We start from the raw sequence: 21498 nt of genomic DNA, 5'->3' as shown, positions 1-21498 counted from the left end.
TGCAAAATTCTTTACTATGGCGTGTCTTGGCACAGTATTTTATACTGTTTTGTGGTGTTTTCAGCTGTTTTTGGGATGGGTCATATTTTGACATTTTTGCCTTGCCTTTTCGGTCATTTTTTCAACATGCATTTTTATGGTGTTTTTGGCTGTTTTTGCAATAGTCTTTACTATGGTGTGTCTTGGTACACTATTTTATGCTGTTTTGTGGTGTTTTCAGCTGTTTTTGGGATGTGTCATATTTTGACAGTTTTGCCATACTATAGCCTTGCCTTTTCTGTCATTTTTTCAACATGGGTTTTTATGGTGTTTTGGGCTGTTTTTGCAAAAATCTTTACTATGGCGTGTCTTGGCACAGTATTTTATACTGTTTTGAGGTGTTTTCAGCTGTTTTTGGGATGTGTCATATTTTGACATTTTTGCCATACTATAGCCTTGCCTTTTCGCTCATTTTTTCAACATGCATTTTTATGGTGTTTTTGGCTGTTTTTGGGATGGGTCATATTTTGACATTTTTGCCATACTATAGCCTTGCCTTTTCGGTCAGTTTTTCAACATGCATTTTTATGGTGTTTTTGGCTGTTTTTGCAATAGTCTTTACTATGGTGTGTCTTGGTACACTATTTTATACTGTTTTGAGGTATCTTCAGCTGTTTTTGGGACGTGTCATATTTTGACAGTCTTGCCATACTATAGCCTTGCCTTTTCGCTCATTTTTTATTTTTTCAACATGGGTTTTTATGGTGTTTTTGGCTGTTTTTGCAAAATTCTTTACTATGGCGTGTCTTGGCACAGTATTTTATACTGTTTTGAGGTGTTTTCAGCTGTTTTTGGGATGTGTCATATTTTGACATTTTTGCCATACTATAGCCTTGCCTTTTCGGTTAGTTTGTCAACAAGCATTTTTATGGTGTTTTGGGCTGTTTTTGCAACATTCTTTACTATGGCGTGTCTTGGTACACTATTTTATGCTGTTTTGAGGTGTTTTCAGCTGTTTTTGGAACGTGTCATATTTTGACATTTTTGCCATACTATAGCCTTGCCTTTTCGGTCAGTTTTTCAACATGCATTTTTATGGTGTTTTGGGCTGTTTTTGCAACATTCTTTACTATGGCGTGTCTTGGCACAGTATTTTATACTGTTTTGTGGTGTTTTCTGCTGTTTTTGGAACCTGTCATATTTTGACATTTTTGCCATACTATAGCCTTGCCTTTTCGCTCATTTTTTCAACATGCATTTTTATGGTGTTTTTGGCTGTTTTTGCAATAGTCTTTACTATGGTGTGTCTTGGTACACTATTTTATGCTGTTTTGTGGTGTTTTCTGCTGTTTTTGGGACGTGTCATATTTTGACAGTTTTGCCATACTATAGCCTTGCCTTTTCGCTCATTTTTTATTTTTTCAACATGGGTTTTTATGGTGTTTTGGGCTGTTTTTGCAAAATTCTTTACTATGGCGTGTCTTGGCACAGTATTTTATGCTGTTTTGAGGTGTTTTCAGCTGTTTTTGGGATGTGTCATATTTTGACATTTTTGCGATACTATAGCCTTGCCTTTTCGGTCAGTTTTTCAACATGCATTTTTATGGTGTTTTGGGCTGTTTTTGCAACATTCTTTACTATGGCGTGTCTTGGCACAGTATTTTATACTGTTTTGTGGTGTTTTCTGCTGTTTTTGGAACCTGTCATATTTTGACAGTTTTGCCATACTATAGCCTTGCCTTTTCGCTCATTTTTTCAACATGCATTTTTATGGGGTTTTTGGCTGTTTTTGCAATAGTCTTTACTATGGTGTGTCTTGGTACACTATTTTATACTGTTTTGAGGTGTCTTCAGCTGTTTTTGGGACGTGTCATATTTTGACAGTTTTGCCATACTATAGCCTTGCCTTTTCGCTCATTTTTTCAACATGGGTTTTTATGGTGTTTTTGGCTGTTTTTGCAAAATTCTTTACTATGGCGTGTCTTGGCACAGTATTTTATACTGTTTTGAGGTGTTTTCAGCTGTTTTTGGGATGGGTCATATTTTGACAGTTTTGCCATACTATAGCCTTGCCTTTTCGCTCATTTTTTCAACATGCATTTTTATGGTGTTTTTGGCTGTTTTTGCAATAGTCTTTACTATGGTGTGTCTTGGTACACTATTTTATGCTGTTTTGAGGTGTTTTCAGCTGTTTTTGGGACGTGTCATATTTTGACAGTTTTGCCATACTATAGCCTTGCCTTTTCGCTCATTTTTTCAACATGGGTTTTTATGGTGTTTTGGGCTGTTTTTGCAAAATTCTTTACTATGGCGTGTCTTGGCACAGTATTTTATACTGTTTTGAGGTGTTTTCAGCTGTTTTTGGGATGGGTCATATTTTGTCACTGTACAGTAACATTTTTACATGATTTTTGGGGACCTATTATACTATGACTTGTTTTTCATAATTTTTGAGGACATACCATACTATGATGTTTTTGCTGATTGTGAACGACATAGTATACTATGATGTTTTTTCATGATTTTGGACGACATAATATGCTGACTTTTTTTTTTTTTTACATGATTTTTGATGACATACTATACTATGATGTTTTTTCATGATTTTGACATACTTACTATGTCTTAAAAAATAGGCTAGAAAAATACTTAAAAGTAAAAAATAATGATTACAAATGTGTCCTTTTGTGATGTATGAGATCTTTGGCACTGAATGAAACAGAAAACATTTACTCACAATTTCTCCTGCAGTTGTTGTCAGCTGCCAGTCTGTTTCAGCTGGGGATGCTACAAAGACACTGTGAACTCATCTGCTCTCAGCTCATCAACCTGGATAATGCAGTCAGCATCTACAAGACAGCCAAGGTAATACACACTGAGAACCTTTGACCATACTCTCCTGATCAGATCAGTAATCTATCACTCTATCAGATTAGTAATCCTCATCATACAGCCCCTTGCTGTATATGCCCTTGCAATAAATAGGGTGACTCACTGAAGGAAAATGTTTTATGAAAAAATTAAAAAAACATCTTGAATGAATACAAACTATATCATCAGTATATTAAGTGAGAGGATTCTACTTTCAAACATCAAATTAGAAATTCAGTTCACTGCACAAAAGACACAATGTTGTGTGATTTTACCTTTATTCCACACTGAAATCTGTTTTCTTGCCACTTCTTTGTCCCCTCTTTTCTCAGGCCCATGGTTCAGTGGAGCTGAGTTCATTCTGTGAAGGTTACTTCTTGCAGCAGATGCCTGCTCTACTGGAGAGAGAGGGCTTCAGGAGCCTGCTGTTGGGACCGCCCGCAGCCCGACAAGGAAACAACTCCATTTCTACGCTGGTTCACAGCCGGGGAGAGTCACCTCTGGAGGAGTTGGAGGCTACCCTGGCTCAACGGCTACGCTCTCTTTGTGTCACCTCCCGAGTCTGAGCACAACAGGGCAGCTGCTGATGAGACAAGACAGAAATAAGAATGTGGCAGTTAAAGCTGAAGTGTCATCTCATCACTGAAACAAGATCAGATCTTAAGAGTTCTAAGAAGCTGTTTAAGTTGTTTTAGCACAGATGTTTTCTTTTAGTAAGACTTGATGCTATTGCTGGTAACAAGCAACTTCCACAATGCTTTGACACTTGGACACAGATAAGCGAGTTATTTGGCAGCAGTTAGACTTTGCTCTGTGGACAAAACAGCATTTCATATTTTTGCGCCAAGCACTCCATCTTTACTTTTTTATTTGTTTTGCAGTGTACAGCATGTTTGTGAAAAAGAACGTTGGAAAATGTGATACTTTTTTCTTCACATGGCTGGGGAAGCTTAAATGGAGAAGCAACAGTTGGATGCAACAGGTGGGAGCTCTGGATTATGAAACACTGCTGCCCTCTACTGGACAAAACTGGTACAATAAATAACTGCTTTGGAGGACTGGAATCAAGGGTGCCCTCCTGGTTCTGACTGCAGCTATTTAAAGTGAAAAATGACTGAATCAAGTGAGGCAGCCATGCTGGACTTTTGGCTCTGTCCCGTTTTAACTAATAATGCAGAGTGGGAGGACGCTCAGTGCCTCCAGCATTGTTGTAAACTTTGGATTAACAAATGTACTTTTTATGTAACTGTATGTTTTTATTTTCTATTTTTTAAAAAGTATTACCGCAGAAACAAAACACTTACTGAAGAGTGGGATGGACATTTTCTATTTAATGAGAAAAAAGATGTTAGAGTATTTAACAGGGTGTTCCCTTTTTATTTTGTTTTTAATCAAAGCAAATTATTAATATTATTGATAAAAAGTTGCTTTTGTGTAGCTGTTATTGTTTTTTTTTCCAGGTACACTCTAACAGTTTATTAAGCTTATGTATGCTGAGGTTTAATGCTTCTATACAGGTACAGCAGCAAAGTCCAACATGGGATTTGGATACATAAAGTCTGTTTTAATGCTGAATATTGTAATAAACCTGGTAAACAAGTTTTGTCATTTTCACTGGTACAAACTATTCAAAACTTAAGTGCCATCTGTTTGTGTGGGTTTGTGTATACTTACCTGAAATGGAGGACAACTCAGACTTGCAAATGCACCGATCTACAAAATAGAAGTCAGTCAAAGGCAATACAAAATTATTAAATGAAAGACATTCCCTCAGGAAATGCTGGGAAGAAAAAATGAGAAAACATGCACAAGGTGGGAATATAATTACACTATGTATTAATTTTAACTTTGTACTGTATTATATTATTGAGAAAAACACGGCCCATATGTCTGTAAAACAATTTTTAAAAAGAAAACAAAAACAAAACTAACCTTGTGGTTGTATGCCTCCGTGGACCAGTCAAGCTTCAGCTACTGTTAAACATCCATGTCTGTCCAGACTCATGTGTATCGATGACAGTACACAATGCTTCAAATGGTTGTTGCTGAAAAGAAGCTACATATTTTAAAACATGGATGCCTCACACACATCTTTAACCTGACGGCTCAGAAGATCTGTACAATGAGTACAGTTTCAAAATGGGCGCTAAAGATTAGTGTCATCAATTGTGCACGTTTGTGCGAAATTTGAGGAAATTTCCTTCAGGACCATCTTTAGATATTATAGTCATCTGAATGAGACGGATGCAGGGTCGCAGTGACCTGACCTTTGACTTTGACTTTGACTGTAGTTGAGTAGTAGTAAATTTAAGGAAATTTCCTCTGGGTGTTCTTGAGAGATTGCGTTCACAAGAATGAGATGGGTGCAAGGTCTCAGTGACCTTTGACCATCAGAAATCAGACTGACGGACGCACTTTCCCAGAACACGTAAAGGCATGAAGAAAAAACAAACAAACACATCATAACTTAATGAGTTTATTTGTTTCAGCACTGAAGATGCTCACAGTTATTTTATATGGGGATTACATCAGTCAGTTTTGTTCCTGCTCTGTCAAAAGACCGCTCTGGGCCTCAGAATCATAAGATGTCCTTGGTGCTGCTAGCTTCCCATTGTAGAAAACAGAAAAGAGGGTGAACGATAGGGTATTGCTTTGTGTTTGTGTAGTGACATCCCCTCACTGTGCCTCTTCTACCATCACGTAGAGAGAGCCCAGACCTCCGAGCCTTCCAGCGAGAGGTACAGAGTAAAAGAAGCATCATCCAAAAACTTTGTGCACAAGATAAGAGGAGGAGGAAGGTAGGATAAGCAGGAGCGGGGGAGGAGGGGGGGGACAATTCAAAAATAAAAAATAAAGAAGGCCAGAAATAAAAGCAAAGAGGGTGAAAAGTAAGGGACAGAGTGGGAATTCAAAACGTTTAAAAGGTAGTTTTGTGGAGAGAGAATCAATGAAGGCTGAGAGAAGGAGTGAGTTTGGCATGGAACATGAACACTAAAGCCATGCAAAGAAAAGCTCATGTTTGACATGCACACAGCAATACAAGCTAAAAGCATAGAGCAGGAATCCCCAGCATGGTTGAGAAGACAATCAACCCCCACAGTTTGTCTGTATATTTACAAAGAGAAGAATGGATCTGTGATGTCCTTCTCCTCAGGCCTGGCCTACACGCACAATAATATGAAACTGACAAATATCAATAGAAGAGCATATTCCCTCTCCAAAAAGAGGCTAAGTCTACATTCTTAAATTACTGATAAATAATTTTTTTAAGAGTTCACACAAGTTCTCTTTCCCTCTTCAGAGACATCAGGGAAAAAGAGAATTTGTGACTTGTCACATAATTTTGTTAAATGCAGACCATGACAAAAGAAAAAAAATGTTTTTTTTTCTTCAAATGTTGCCCCATTTACGAACACACAAGAGGGTAATAAATAACATTCAACTGACCTAACAGCTTTGTTCATATAAATAGCCAAGTTATAATAAATTAGGAAATCAAATAGTGAGATGAACAAACATGAATAAATAAGGACAGAATACAAAAATATCCACAATTGCATTTATCACGTCATCATTTTTTTGTTGTTGTCCTCTACTCCTACTGCTGGTAAGTGAGACTAAGAGAGAGGTATAAATGGAAAAAAACCCAAAAAACAGAAATCAAAGACAAAGTGCTGCAGATAACACAAACAGGAATGTTCGGATCATTATTAGGTCAATCAAACAAAAGACATAAATGATCATGTAACAAAAATACACAGAAGAATTCAAAAGAACAGTATGTGGCAGGCGCAGGTTTACCAACCTCACCCTATGGTATCTAAACATAGTGTCACAACTAGACATTTCATTTTTTTTATACATAAGAAATGATATCTGTACAACAGAATAGATCATTCATTTTAAATACCCCAAAACCCACCCGCGTCCCTCCCCCCAACCCTATACTATCATATCATATCTCCCCCTCTGCCCCCCTGCCCTGTTCTGCTCACACCCAGCTCCTCTCTGAAATCACAATTCCAGTCCATTTGCAGCAATAGTATCAAGTCTAATAAAGTCAGTTAAGTATGTTAAACCCAGTTCTTCACAAAGAAAGTACATTAAAAAGCAAACAAATACAATCCAGCAAGCATCTGCGTCAGCTGTTTGGGCTTTCCACAAAACTCCTCCCCCTTCTCTCCTCCTCTGAATCAGTCGGTCTTCTTTTTTTTTTGTTGTTGTTCGTGTTAATACATCCCAGAGTTTTCTGTGCATACTGGACCTGTGCATGTATGCATGTACATATTTTGTATATGCAGTGTGTTATTGTAAATGTTCCCAATTGATGAATGCTCCTCAAAAGGAAAAAAGGGGGCCGATCGGTGAGGGGAGTGCGTCTCATTGGGGTTTGTGTTGTGCACGTGTGTGTGTGTGTGTGTGTGTGTGTGTATGTGTGTTCCTAAGCAGGAGAAGGGGGGGGGCACTAAAGGTATTTTCATCTACTTCTACTGATGGTTGCCAGAGGTGGAGACAGGGTGCAGAGGGAGATAAAGGTAGAAGTCTGCATGAAGGGTCTGTTTCCATGGTAACCACCCACCCCCCCCTTTTCTTTCCAGCACACCTCTAAAAGCAGTCCTCCGTCAACAATTGTCCGTCTCTCGGCACGCTCCGGGGGAGGGGGGTGGAAGGGGTTGAAGGAGCAGGAGGAGGGGCTTAATAGGTTTTCTGGATAATTCCTGGTATCAGAAACAAGTCAGGTCATCACACAGGTTAGCAGCGAGGGAGCAATAAACAGAGCCACAAGCGAGTAGATGGTTGGGGAGAGGGGTGGATGATGATGGTGGACACTGATGGGGTAATGGAAAGGGGGGGCGTGTGTTTGTCATGTAGGTGCAGTATGCTGTTTGCAAAATAGCAGTTTGATTCTCTTAATATATTTCTATCTATATAAAGTTATTTTATACAAAAAAATGTCCATAAATGATTATGTACATCTAGCTATGTACAGACAGAATATTCTCTCTGTGGCTTATAATGATACTGGGATGGGTTTTTAGCACTGGCTCGACTACATAGCGTCTTAAGACTCCTCCTGTGTCCCCAATGACGCCACCGCCAACTTGGCTCTGTCTCGGCCCGCGACGGGGCATTTGGTGTCATTATTTTCCGGCTCGTGCCTCCGGACGTGCATGGGCGAAGGGCAGCGCTTGGTGGGCGTGCCAGAGGGGTAGGGCACCTGTCCGTTCTTCTCGTCTGAAAAAAGTTGTTTTATTACGTCAAAGAAGTTACTCAATGGGCTGCCTAGGTACACAGACGGAGGGGAGAGAAGAGGACAAAAAGGAAAAAGAGAGAAGAAAGAGAACAAACAAACTGATGAACAATGGGGTTCACAGGACAGAGACGAGGCTAAAGACAGAGCAAGCAGAGGCGAGGAGGACTGACAGACACAGCGTGGATGAGAACTGCTGGTGCAGCCATGTCAGGACCTTAAACCATGCATATGTAACAGCACAACCAATGAAACACACAAGTAGCCATCCAATCTAAAGCTAGACATTAAGGCAAATAGTAGGGCTGACTGAAGTCAATACAGGCATATGTATACTGAGAGTAAGCTTCTCTAATTAACTGTTTGATGGAGATAGAGGACGTGTTGTCTGCGTGAGTCGATTGGCCAAGCAGATCTGGCCAGCCAGAAGCGGGGCAGATGATGGACGGAGAACAATGAGCCTTGAAACTTCAAGACAAAATTGCCCTTTAAGGATAACAAAGGATCAGTGTCTCCTCTCCCTTTCGCTAACTATTTGTGGAAGTTTTGCAGGCGTTATTAAAGCTCAGAAGCTTGAACCCACAGATGACGAAGGCTTGTCTGTCTTGTGGATATTGTACCGGCACATCTAACGCAGTACTGTTTGGACTTACTAAGTATGCCGGGAGTAAAGAGACAATCTTTGATCCCCACATTTCTACACTTGAGTCCAGAGTTTTACACACTACAAAACCTGGCCCAAAGACACCAAGTCCAGCTCATGTGATTTCACTACAACAGGGTCAAAACTGTGATAAGTTTCAGAAAAGGCAAAAATATGATCTTAAATGGATAGTTTAGATTTTTTTGAGGTGGGGTTTTATCCATAGTCATTTTATTAAATGCAGCAGATGGCAGTCAGCACACTCCCAGTTTTGAGAAGCACAATATACCAACACAGAAGCAATGTGCTGCTGTGGATGGGTACAGCAACAAAATGTATTTTAGCCACCTAAAATAAGTCCCACCTGCAAAAATCAATATCAGTTTAAGCCTGTGCGATGTTGAGAGTATATTCACTGCTTTATCTTCCCGTCAGATAGCCTGTTCCAACAGGAAAGCTGTTAGGGGGTTCTGTTTCCTATCTATGCTCTCGTCAAAGCCACCAAATTCCTTTGGAAAAAACTGTAATTTTAACTAGCTGAACACTGGTGCTGCTGGTCTAGTGCTGGTTCAATCAGTTAGTTACTCTGTGTTACTGAATGACTTTGGTGGCACTGAACTAGTCCTTAAAACACCAAAGTCCCAAAAGTTATGCCCTATAACAGGCATGTCAAACTGGTCCACAGGGGGGCCGGTGTGGCTGCAGGTTTTTGTGCCAACCAACCAAGAGCACACAGTTTGACCAATCAACTGTCTGAAGACAGAGATCAGTTGATTAAATGAGTCAAGTCTGGTGTGCTGCTACTTGGTTGGAAACAAAACCTGCAGCCACACCGGCCCCCCTGTGGACCGGTTTGACATGCCTGCCCTATAATTTCACACAAGCACTTACCTTGGATATTTTAACCTCACTTAAGCATAGCAGGGGTAAGTGGGGGTGTATCATCCATCTTTATATACAGTCGATGGCAGCTCCTGTGTTCAGCAAAGGTAATGAACAGTTTTTCTCAATGGAGTCTGACTTTAAATAGAGCACTATGACAGCTTCAATTGCCTACTGGAAATCACTGTTTTACAGTAAATTAAAGCTTTGAAAATACTCAAAATATAGCCTATACTTGCACTAATATTTTTTTTGTGGGACTTTTTTATGTGGCTAAAATTTTGCAAACTTCACAACAGCAGGAAATTGTTAAACTTCTATGTCGGACTCCAGCTTGCTACTCCAAACTGGGGCCACGCTGATGTCTTCTGTGGTCATTATACTGTCTATGGATAAGTAACCCTATACAACCTCACTTCAAAAAAACAAAACTATCCCTTTAACTTGATGTTGTGTGCTGGATAAAATGGGTGGATATGCGAAATAACACACGTTTATATCTTCTTAACTGCATTAAGCACACTTGCAGAGAGAGTGTGTCTGTGTGTGCATCCAACAGTGTGCATGCAAATGATCTTCAGCTAAACACACTCACTCTCTCTTGCAGGGCCTTAATGGTCCCACGGCAGGTAGTTTGAGTGGTAGGGACACCAAACATGAGAAATTGAGCAAATAAAGAGCCAATGTTCTTTCTGTTATGGTACATGCACAGCACAACTCTGGGAACTATCAGTCACAAAACAGGGCTGTTTCTGAATACTTGGCAGAAGATCCATTTGCACAATAGAGTCCTGTGGGTCAACAAATGAACAGTGACAGCATCAGTAAAAAAAGGAAAACAGGCAGGGGTGCTGCACAGACGACAAAACACACACACTGGACCGTAGAATGTCTGTGTATCAGCACTTGATAAAAGGCTGTTGGAAAGTGGAATTTCTCAGCCTGACAATATGCACATGGTGCCAGTGTGAAGACTGCCTGCAGTACTCTGGAGATTGGGACAAACTTCAACTAATCACAACTAAGTGAGTGTGTTTTTGTTGTGTTTGTCAATATGCAAGTGTGTGTGTAGACAAGTGCAAGTGTGCCACAGTTGGCTTAGCCTGCTCCATTATCCTGCTGGAAAATGGTTGCGGCCAACTTCTCCCCCTAATGTTCCCTTTCCTTTCTCATGTGTGAAGAATTTCCACATTTAGTCACTTCACTCCACCCAAATCTGCACATTTTCAAAAAATGGCAGGAAACTCATGAATCTTAATGATCTCTGCTGCTCGATAAAACAGACCTCTGAATGAACGGTCCTCCTCTGTAGTTCTCTGTAAAGTACGCTCCCTACGTTCTTTCACACTCCTTTCATTGTTCCACTCTTCCCATTGTCTTGCTAAGCTGGGCTCCCAGGTATGCCTCTGTTAATGGTGATTAGAGGGACATAATGACCGAGACTTGATGAAGCCTTTTGTTTGACACACATTGGTATGCAAAGCCATTTCTATTCTTAATTACAGCCAGTGGCCTTTTTTCAAAGGCCCTGTGGTCAGGTGGCACCAAAAGTGTGTTAGGAGGTCAAAGAAAAGAGGGAGGTGGAGGTGCTTTCAATTACTGCTCAGCACATACTGACGAGATCCACACTACAGAGTTAGATACTCTCATTTAGACTGACCTCAGAAACAACTGACATTGACTTTTAAAACTCAATGTATCAGCTCTGATACCAAAGAGAATAATACTGTATATCACTACCTCTGTCAAAAAGGTTATGTTTTAGGAGGTGTCTGTCAGTAGGATTATGGAAAAAACTACTGACCTCATTTCATGAAATTTGGTGTGAGGGTGTAGCATGGGCCAAGACAGAATATTCTACATTTTGGAGCAGATCTGAATCCAGAGTCAGACGCATGAACTACTTTTCACTTCCATTAAAAGTGGGTATGCACGATATCTGAGATGCCAATATATAACAAACAACAAGTAGTGATACTGAGATTGTTGAATCTCAGATGCTGAGATCGCTACTGGTTATTACTTTGGTTTCAAAAAAAAAAAAGGGGCTGTGCGGCACTTCTTCTGCCACTAGACGGCAATACCTGTGACCAATCACACCTGAAGCACTTTTTGCACTTACTAAGGGTTTTTTCCTTAAGTCTAAATTCTTGCTTGTGTTGTACGTCGCTTTGGATAAAAGCGTCTGCTAAATGAAATTGTAGAATAGTAGAATTGTAGAACAACTCATTTGGCCTATAAGCGACACCGATATATCCACGTTTTTCCTCACATAATTTTAATGACCATCAATACTTTTTTGTCTCTTCAGTAGTGGCATTAATATCGTATTAAGCATACTCTTAGAGACATAAACACAATGCTTTTTGTGTAGGTAATGTTCATTTATTGTGCAAAATCTGAAAAATACTTCAAGTTAGGGGTGATGATTTTTACATGTTGACTTTGTCAAAAAAAAAAAAGATCAGCAGAAATCAGTATGGTGGCTGATTCCGATATCTTATTTTAAAGCCAATATTAGCTGATACCTATGATGTGCCGATATAATCATGCATCCTTTATTAATATTGTGCAATAGGGCATTTGGCATCTGGGTTCAGTGGAGGATGTCTGCACTGTTGGAGTGCCCCTCTTTATGCTTTTCTGTAATATCCTCAAGATCCTATACTCGCAAATGGTTCACAATTTTTAAATATTAATCTGAATTTTACTCGTTCAGTGTCATCACTGCTGCTGAAAAAACAGTCGTTTAAACCCTAATCAAACGTAATTTATTCTAATTTTACCCTTCTCACACCTCAGCCTGGTAATTAGCTCTACTATAAGAAAGATCAGAAGTAATTGGTAAACTTACTGAGGCACAGCAATGATAACAGACTGTTAAATATCACAACAGCTGTGATGACTGCTGTTCATTTCTAAGTGCCAGTGAGAGAAATATTGCACAAAAGCCACAATGCAAAGCATACAACTCACATAGTAACGTCCATTATTGTATCAAAGTAAACAGCAAGCTTTTCTGATGACTATTCAACACCAGGCCCGGAATTGGAAATGGGTTTTAAAGGATAAAGACACAAACGTAGAGACACTGAAAGAACAATTCACAGATGAGATGAAACTGATATCCAGAGAAAACAGCAAACCCTTCTCCTGATAAAGGGTGTAATTGATGCTGTTTCTCTATCTGACCAGCAGGTGGAGCTGTTATCAAGGTGATAACGACCGAGATGCACACAAACACAGCAGTGATTAAAAAGAAAGGACATGCTTAGAACAGATGGGGAGGAGTAGGAGCCGTATTTCTCTCTTTTTTTCATTATCCAGACTGTGCGTTGAGAGAATAGGATGTAGCCAAACTGGGGAGAGAACAGACTTATAAATGTCCAGGGCCTCAGCTTTAACCCTTTGACTAATGAGAAGACAGAAGAAGAATGTCACGAAGTTTACAGGTGAACGGTTTGGTGGTGATTGAGGTTTTTGTATCTACTCTGTGCCTCTGATGGAGCCAGAAGAGCCTGCAGGACAAGGGGGGCACTGGGGGAGGGGGTCCTATTGTGAGAGCACCCAGAGAGAGAGAGCGCAAGAGAAAGGGAGAGGGAGAGGGAGAAAGAGAGAGAGAGAGAGAGAGAGAGAGAGAGCGCACGATTGTCAGGTGTGGTGTCACTGTGTGCTGCAGTGCATTGTGGGAGTGCGTTGAGGTGCAGTGGTGTTGCCATGGTGACAAGCTCCGGCGATCAGTCTTGGAAGTAGGAGTAACAGAATGCAAATCAGCTTACCCTACCTCTACTCTAATCTTCACTGCCAGAGCAATGAGACAACATTTGACCTGCCGTCGGTGCTTGAGAGCAACTCCCACCTTTTCATGGCAGTGAGGCGCGGGCATGCAAAGGAAGGCATTTTTCGAGAAGCGGAGAGCGGCTTGAGGATTTCAAGCACGGGGGGAAGAGGAGGGCGGGATTTAGCTTCAGCAGTGAGAGTGGATCATCCGGGGGTGGGATGGGTGTATGAGGCGGTTTAGGGTGGGGGGTGAAGAGGTTTTGGGTAAGATTTTGAAAAATATTTTCTTTTCAAAAACAAGAGGATTCTACTCACCAGACAGCTGTTGGACCCCTGGCTGGTCATGTGTGCTTAACAACTGGCTCTGAATCGTCTCAACTACTCGCTTAAAGCGCCGGCTGGGTCCTAAACACAGGCACACAAACAGTAAATATTTGTTACATCACAACACACAGGCAGCAGCTCAGGAGAGTGTGTAGAAACTAGACGGATTAATTAAGACAGTAAAAAGAGTAAAGGTAATGAGGGGAGAAGCACGTATGCACAAGTTCAAGGTGTGAAATGTAACCTGAAGAAGCTGCAGAAAGCCTGAGATGTTAAATGGAGGCCAGAGAGGAGTGCTCCTTGGAGCTCCTGCTTTCTACCTGTTGTATAAGTATATACTCAGTGCCATGGAAGAACCAGCAGGCTCCAAAGTGCCACTATTACTCCCCATTCAGCTCAAATGTGCCCCCCCAACACTTGAGTGTATGTGTTTGTGTGAGCCAGAAAAAAACACCAGAAAGAGAGCATGTGTTTCTGCAAGACTAAGCATGCACGCACGATTGCGTAGTATGTAATCTCGCATAGCCAGACCTCATCTTGTTACGCTCAGGGAGGTTTCAGGGGGAAAATCTTCTCAAGAATCCAGGATTGCAAAAACTTTGAAAATCCTTAAGCAGACATTCTTTTTGGCAGTCTGTTTGAAAACACCCAGCCTTAGAAACAGCACTTCTGGTTTATTTGTTGGCTGGATAGTTTCATTTTAATAGTTTGAAGTGTGACAGCATCCCACTCGACATGTTGGAGATGCCTTTCCACACTCTTAAAAAGCAACGCAAGCTTCAGGCTCCCAAGACCTCTGTGAGTCTGATGAGATGGAGGACAAGTGTTACATAATACTGTATGTAACACTTTCCTCCATGGTCTGTTGTCTCACAACATGAAAGCAGTTGTGACTAGAATTTTAATACTCCCTCCAAACCTGATTGGGCTCAACTGGACCTGCTGGGCTTAGCCCTGAGGCATAATTTCTAAACATTCCCCTATGCTTGAGTCAAGTTGTTCTTGAGTTCTCAATAATTTCCCAGTGTAAGAGCATTTTATTTCCATATAAACTAATGAACCATCAATTTTTACTGTGCTTGGAGGTCTGCTGTCCCTGTCTCCAGAGTATGGTCTGCCACTCCGAGAGCATGATGCTTGGAGTATATTCCAACAGTGGCCCAAATTTTGTACCAGAGTGCACTCTGCTGCTTGGATTGGCTATTTATGAAAGCACCCCTTGTTCCAAATGTCTGCTACCACTAAAGATTTATTCCTGAAAAAAAAATCGTTCAATTTTTAAAAAATAACAGTGTACAGTGTTTTTATCAGACTCGGGCCCAAAAGTGCTGCTGTGGTTTGTGCTCGGGTTGAGCTTGGACAGAAACTATGCAGGTTTAAGTAGGGTCCGGCCTAATATTTTGGGACGATCAAAAGTACTTGTGACTGGTGACCTGCTCAGTGTACATGTATGGGTTAATAGGGTGAGAAAATGATGTGTGCCAACATCGTCATCATCCTGACCTGAGAGCAGGGTGAAGGTGACAGAGTAGATGCCATTCTCCTTGGTGGCAGCTGTGCTCTCCGTGTAGGTGATATCCACCTGGAATTTGACCGGCTTCTGGAAGACTGTAGGGCCGGCTGTGGACTTGTACTCTGCACGGAAACTGGTTTGAGAGATCACACTGTGGCTCAGGCTCGGGATCTGGGAGAAAAAAATAAAAAGACGAGTGAGTGAGTAATGGAAAAACGGACAAAGAGGCAGAGATAGGAATAAAAATAAGCAGTAAAAAGAGGCAGGTAATGGGATTATACATAGGGAGCATTGATGTTAATTTTTCTCCCACACCTCGCAAATGACAAGGTGAATAAACCCTCATTAAAATACCCTCCACATACTACAAGCCACAGTTGAAACTCTGAGGAGATTAATGCCTCGGGGAGTAGCCATGCATGCCAGGGAGACTTAAGCTAATGTAATCTTGAGTCATCCAACAACATTGCACTCTCCCACCTAAAATGAATTTGTATGCCCAATGAACAGGTGAGCTCTGAAATACTCACGTTTCGCCATAGTGCTAGAGAGGGTTTGACATCCCATTAATGTGAATGTGCTGAGAGGTATAATTCACCTGATTCAGGTGCCAATCTTCTGTCTGGAATACCAGCTAGCATAACCCAGAGGGGAAAATAGCTGCCTTCAGGGATAGGGAAACAGATTTGACATTGACCTGCACAGGCAGAGTTTGCATTTACTTCGACTTTGTTAAATTTAACCGGGGTGAGGGTAGGTTTTGTTCAATTATGTACACTGAATATCAACTGCCACTGCTGAGCGTCTGTGGATACAGACTGTGCCGTGTTCACTGAGAAACCCTGATGTTGCCCCTGTACTTGTACATCCACATTTAGAAATTGCACCACACGCACAGATACAATCTACATCATTTCTCAATTTCTCGCCCCACATATCTACATACATACACATAGACACACACATGCTCAATACATGGTATTGAGGGCAAAGTATATATATGCTAATGATCAATGCTCTCTGTTGATTGTCTATTGACCTCAAGTGAGACTGCAGTCAGAGAGAAAATAGAAGCACTGAACACAAGCAGTTTACTGAATTGCTACATAAATCAGAAGCATGTTAGCAAACACAGCCTGCCTCACAGCATAGCTGATCAGTGTTAGGGAAGGATGCGTCCTGCATCAGACAGCAGATGAACAGGTAATACTGCTGGCATGCGCACATATTCAGATTTACAGAGAAAAGTTGTGGCCAGATTTCACGGAAGAAGGGTGTCAGTGAGGAATTCAGCAAGTAACTGTGAGCATATACCGAGAGAAAGGCTTGCACAATGTCTGCCTTGATGGAGCTAAGAGGCTTGTCTCTGATGACAATGAAGATCTGCTCCTCTTTTTCCAGGTTGATGAAGTTACCAAACCAGGATTTTTTGGCAAGTCTGTCATGGGGGGAAAGAAGAGAAGAAAAGTGTTAGCTGTATGTTTATATTGTTAACTGCTTTATATAGCTACTACCGCAGTGGTTCCCAACTGGTTTAGCCACAGGGTCCAGATTTCTCCTTAGTCTTCAGTTCAACATCAACCCATGCGATAATTTACCACAAATTATATTTCATTTCACAAAATGTAAACACCACGTGGTCTTACACAATGAAATAAAACAGATTGCAAGAATAAAGTGCAATTACTTAAAACTCCATAAATGAATAGCAATGCAACCAAATAAAAGCTTGTTATTGCTTCAAAACCAGTGACATAAAAACACTGCAAAGGCACAGCATGTTAATAAGCCAAATAATACAAAGAGCAGGGCAATAAAATAGTAGGCCCTCTGTTGGTCTGTACTTTAAAATAAAGTGTTTTTTACAAACTTGACACACGTAAGAGTCACTTGCAGTCCATTCAGAATGGACCCGCAACCAACTGTTGGACCGCAACCCACAAGTTGGGAACCACTCTGCTTGAGAGCACTTGTCTTCGTTCCACCCTTTTGTTAAAGCTCATCCATCCATCTATCTATCCATCCAGAAAAACCGAGAGCTGGTGATGAATTCTTTCTCTCCATCTCTCTGCAGTTGTGGGGAAATGGAAAGAAGCAAACGGAGGCTACCCTGAGGGAAATGAGCTAAAACTGTGCAGGGGAGAAACATTTTCTGACATTTTACCTTCTGTGCAAACAGGTATGTGTAAATGCATGTATGTGTATGTTTGTATGTGTGTATGTGTGTATGTGTGAACAGAACTGTGGGCCCAGAAGGGGTAGAGGTAGATTAATTCACTACTGGCCTCAGCCCAGGTGTACCTGCAACCACTAATAAGCCATATGGACTCCTGTTTTCTCACATATTAATATTTCATGAGATTCTTAAAAAATGTTGATGGATTTGCAGGGCTCAAACTTCGGCACAAAGAGAAACACTCCTCAATAAATAAATAAATACTTACATAACGTCTGGAGCGACATTAAGGGGCACACTGAAGCTGGTGTGTGACTGTGTATTATTGTAATCAAGCCTAACTCAGCTAAAAGAAGGTCTTTTCCAGACAACTCTCCAACGCCTTCCAGTCAGGATGTTCTTCCCAGCCAGGTGGAAATGGCCAAGCTAGAATGCCAGCGAACCAAACAGGCATATCTAGGCCAACCTTGAGTTATAAGGCCCCTGGGAAGCTCAGCAACATCACACAGGCTCCCTCTCCTCCCTCATAACCGACCCAATACCTCCTGCTATGGTTGCTGCTTCTCCAACCCAGACCAGACCTTAGGTCATTACAGGAAACTCAGCAGGAGCAAATCAAACATTCACGGGTGTAATACTTCCGAAAAAGCTCATGCTATCAAGAGCAAGCCTGTTTGAGTCGATGACTGAGGGGCTGACAAGTTATGCATAGTTATGATAGTTATGGTAGCAGCTTCAAAAAGTACAGCGTCTACTCACTCTGGGGAAGACTCTGGTGTGAGGCTGGACATCTCCTCTTGTGTGGGAACTGTGGGAGCAGGGACAAAGGTCAGTGGATACAGTAAAATTTTGGGAGGGATGAAATTAACACAAGATAATACCCCTGCTGTGATGTGAGTACCTTGGAGTTTCCTGCGGTGGAAGCGTGGAGAGCCAAGGAAGCTGTTTTTGATGGAGTTGAGGCGCGTCCTCCAAGGCATGCCTCCGATGGAAGGGCTGGGGGGTGGCGTTGGGGTAGGGGTCCCGGCTGGGCTGTCCTTAGGAGTGTGAACCGGGGTGCCCTTTGGGGTGGGGAGGGGGCTGCCTCGAGGGGAGGGGTGAGGGGTAACCTGTATGAGGGGGATAGATTTGGGCGGGTGGTCAGTGAATGAAGAAGGCGTCGGTGCCACAGGGTGAAAGTGGTGCAGCCGGATGGGCGACAGGGGCACCACTGGGCTGAAGGGCACAGAGAGCTGGGGGTTGGCAGCGAAATGGGAGCGCCGTACCTGGGGGCTGTTTAGAATGGGAGCACTAGAGATTGGGGACGGGGAGGGGGACGACGGAGAAGTAGGGGTGGGGGGCACAGAGGCAGAGGGTGGCTGCGATGGGGGCTGGCAGGGAGTGGAGGGCTCTGATTTGGCTGATGCTGGATCTGGGGAGGTTTCGGGGAGTGGGTTGGACCGTGTGGCTTGGAGGGGCTTGGGGATGACTTTGGGCTTGGCGGGGAGCGTCTGTGTCTTGTTTAGTGATGACGGTAGGGGCTCGCTGTTTGGAGCGAGTGAGTTGGGGGTGGAGATACGTTGGCCTGCACGATTGGGGGTGGGCTCAGGAGATGGGCAAGGACTTGTGTTAGGGGACTGCGGCAAGTCTGGGGACTGAGGGGGCACACAAAACTTTCTAACAGGCTGAAGTTTGAGAACACGCAGCACGCCACAGCCAGAGCAATTGGAGAAGGAAAGGAAATACACACAGGCACACACACACAAGCACATAGATACAAGGAAGAAGAAACAGAAGAGGCGCCCAAAGAACATAAAGGCAAAATGTGTGCATACACGGGGGAGGTGGAGGCATTGCAAAAAAGGGAAGACAGAAAAGAAAAGATACATGCAGTTAGACCACTCAGTGACTCATGTCAAAAGAAAACAAAAGTGAAATGGAAAAATAAAAAAAACAGCAAGTAATGCACACATTTAAAAGGCCAAACAAAACATAAAAAGATGGACTACACTTGAATAAAACATGCAGAGCTCTGTTGGCAGAGAAAAGCAAGCAGACATGGGCACGAGTGAGAGACATAAGGCCAGCTGTGAGGACAATTTGGGCTGTCTCAATAGCGGGAGGAACACCATTATAATAACTCTGCTATTAAAATTCCCAGTTTCCAGACAGTTTTATAGATCTGTTACATTTGTACATGATAGAATTGCAGCCACAATGGTGCACTGATAACCTTTAGATGCCTCCCCCTTTTTTTCCAGACACAAATCTGAGAAAATAACCCCACACGGAGCCTCTCGCTGAGAGCACAATCCGGGCTTTGGGTAGGTCTGAGAAATCAATTTCCCTTTCAGATCAGTCTGAAAGAACCTGTGTGGCACAAGGAGCTCCGTCTTAGGATCCTGGCTAATCTCGAGCCCTCTCAGGTTAGTCAGCTGGAAAAGTTTACCACAAGCTCCCCAGCTCCGAGCAAGAAAAATGGGATTTTCTGAAGCATTCCCGGAGCTGGATTTCTACAGAGCTCAGGCCGCAGAAAACAGAGAGAAGGATAATACGCAGAAAGGATAGAGAGAGAAAAAGCTTTGAGGGGGAGAGGAAGTTTGCTGTGCTGCCACATCCCCCCCTTGGAGGTTCATAGGTATATTTTGCTTTGAGTTAATGAAAAGATCCAACTATATAGACATGGTGAGGTTTGTGTAAAGTCAGAACAAACACCGGATAAGAAGAGCTTATCAAAATGGATCCCAGCTTCCTCAAAGGTAGATCTGAACTGTGGATTAAACCTTACTATAACTCTGACTTTTAATAAAATGGAGCAGTAGAACAATATTGCATGTGCAGAGAGATACAGCAACATTGCTTTCATGATGAGTTTGCTGTGCATCGGTAAAGGTCAGAGGCCGCGCCTATGAAGCTGTAGTGACTGTCTTTATTTTCTCAGCAGACACAAGCAGCAGTAAGATGGGATCAGCTGTAGTTGGATGGTCGATATCTCTAAACAACTAGATAACTAGGACTGAGTCAACACATGTATGTTGCATGTGTGTGTTTGCAGTGTTGCGACTTACCCGTGGGCTGCTGAGGGGGCTTGTAGAGAGGCCAGAGGAGGCTCCACTAATAGACCGCGACCTGTGGCACAAATATGCAAGAACACACACAGGAGCAGAGGTAATTGGTGGGATCAACATGTGTACTTGTTACATGTTTCAGTAAACACAGGTGGAGGTGAGAGCTTGAAGGTTAAATGTTGCACACAGTTAGAAAGCACCACGGCATATGTCACCGCCACTACATACTAAGCACAGTAGTTGCTATCAAGCCCTTTGCAAGCACAACACTTACACAAAGTGGGTGAAAGCGCAACAGCAAGATAACAGCACTGACTTGACAACAGACGTTACGAGCATTTACTTGCAGAAATTACTCTCAAACCAATTAAGCTCAAACTTCAGATTCAGATATGTCGATTTTGCAGCTTCTACTGCAAAATCTATAGGCATGCTTTGCACAGATTAGCATTCAAATGAGCTTCTCGCCCCATCTATAGTGTGCTAATAAACCAAACGAGTTGACTTTAAGGCCTTAGTGCTGGATCAGTCAAAAATATCTCGAGGGGGGAAATGGAGTGGGACATTTGGTTGAGTGCCATTTATCATGTTTTTCTTTTCCCCCCGCAGATGCCGTCAATAACCCCTATGAGCAGAGCCCTGCTCAGAAATGAACAATCACAGGACAATCTGTCTCCATCAGGCACACGCGCACACATATAGGCACACACAAACACACAAAAACAGGGCCTGTCAACACTCGGAAACACCAGCTGCTCACTGTCACAACACTGTTCCTTTTTTGTCATTCAATCTAACAATACCCCCCTCCGTCTCTTCCTCCCTTTCTCCCTCCATTCCAGCATTAATGCATTTGCAAACATGTGACCAAGCCTACAGATCTTTTGTCTCTCTTCAAAAACATAAACATCTAGAGCTTTTTTCAACTTGCTCTGTCATATAGGAAGACCTCACGGGCAAATATGAGGAAGAAGGAATTTAGCAGTGATGGAGGAATGAGGGAGGATAGAAGAATGAAGAATGGAAGGGAGG

At 42.2% G+C, this 21498-nt stretch overlaps 2 protein-coding genes across 6 annotated transcripts in view; one reads left to right on the top strand and one right to left on the bottom strand.

Moving 5' to 3' along the window:
- Positions 1-4450, top strand: part of abtb2b (ankyrin repeat and BTB domain containing 2b) — a 75397-nt gene extending 70947 nt beyond the window's left edge. The window contains exons 17-18 of the mRNA XM_088079999.1: positions 2731-2844; positions 3183-4450. Coding sequence (XP_087936125.1) covers positions 2731-2844; positions 3183-3416 — 348 coding nt within the window. The 3' untranslated portion in view covers positions 3417-4450. The remainder of the gene's footprint in view (positions 1-2730; positions 2845-3182) is intronic.
- Positions 4451-6827: 2377 nt separating this feature from the next.
- brsk2a (BR serine/threonine kinase 2a) overlaps positions 6828-21498 on the bottom strand; it is a 197560-nt gene continuing 182889 nt past the window's right edge. Inside the window, exons 14-20 of one of the 5 annotated variants that reach the window (XM_088079995.1) lie at positions 20467-20527; positions 18321-19083; positions 18179-18227; positions 16558-16681; positions 15234-15414; positions 13722-13811; positions 6828-8133 (exon numbers count right to left, since the gene is read on the bottom strand). In XM_088079995.1, coding sequence (XP_087936121.1) covers positions 7913-8133; positions 13722-13811; positions 15234-15414; positions 16558-16681; positions 18179-18227; positions 18321-19083; positions 20467-20527 — 1489 coding nt within the window. In that variant the 3' untranslated portion in view covers positions 6828-7912. The remainder of the gene's footprint in view (positions 8134-13721; positions 13812-15233; positions 15415-16557; positions 16682-18178; positions 18228-18320; positions 19084-20466; positions 20528-21498) is intronic. The other 4 variants (XM_088079996.1, XM_088079997.1, XM_042496405.2 and 1 more) reach the window with 4 other exon arrangements.

The sequence above is a fragment of the Plectropomus leopardus genome, chromosome 7 (assembly GCF_026936395.1).
Source record: "Plectropomus leopardus strain MGB_pleo_1.0 chromosome 7, ASM2693639v1, whole genome shotgun sequence".
NCBI lineage: Eukaryota > Metazoa > Chordata > Actinopteri > Perciformes > Serranidae > Plectropomus > Plectropomus leopardus.
The sequence above is the reverse complement of the archived record's forward strand: the minus strand, read 5'-3'. Positions and strand labels throughout refer to the sequence as shown.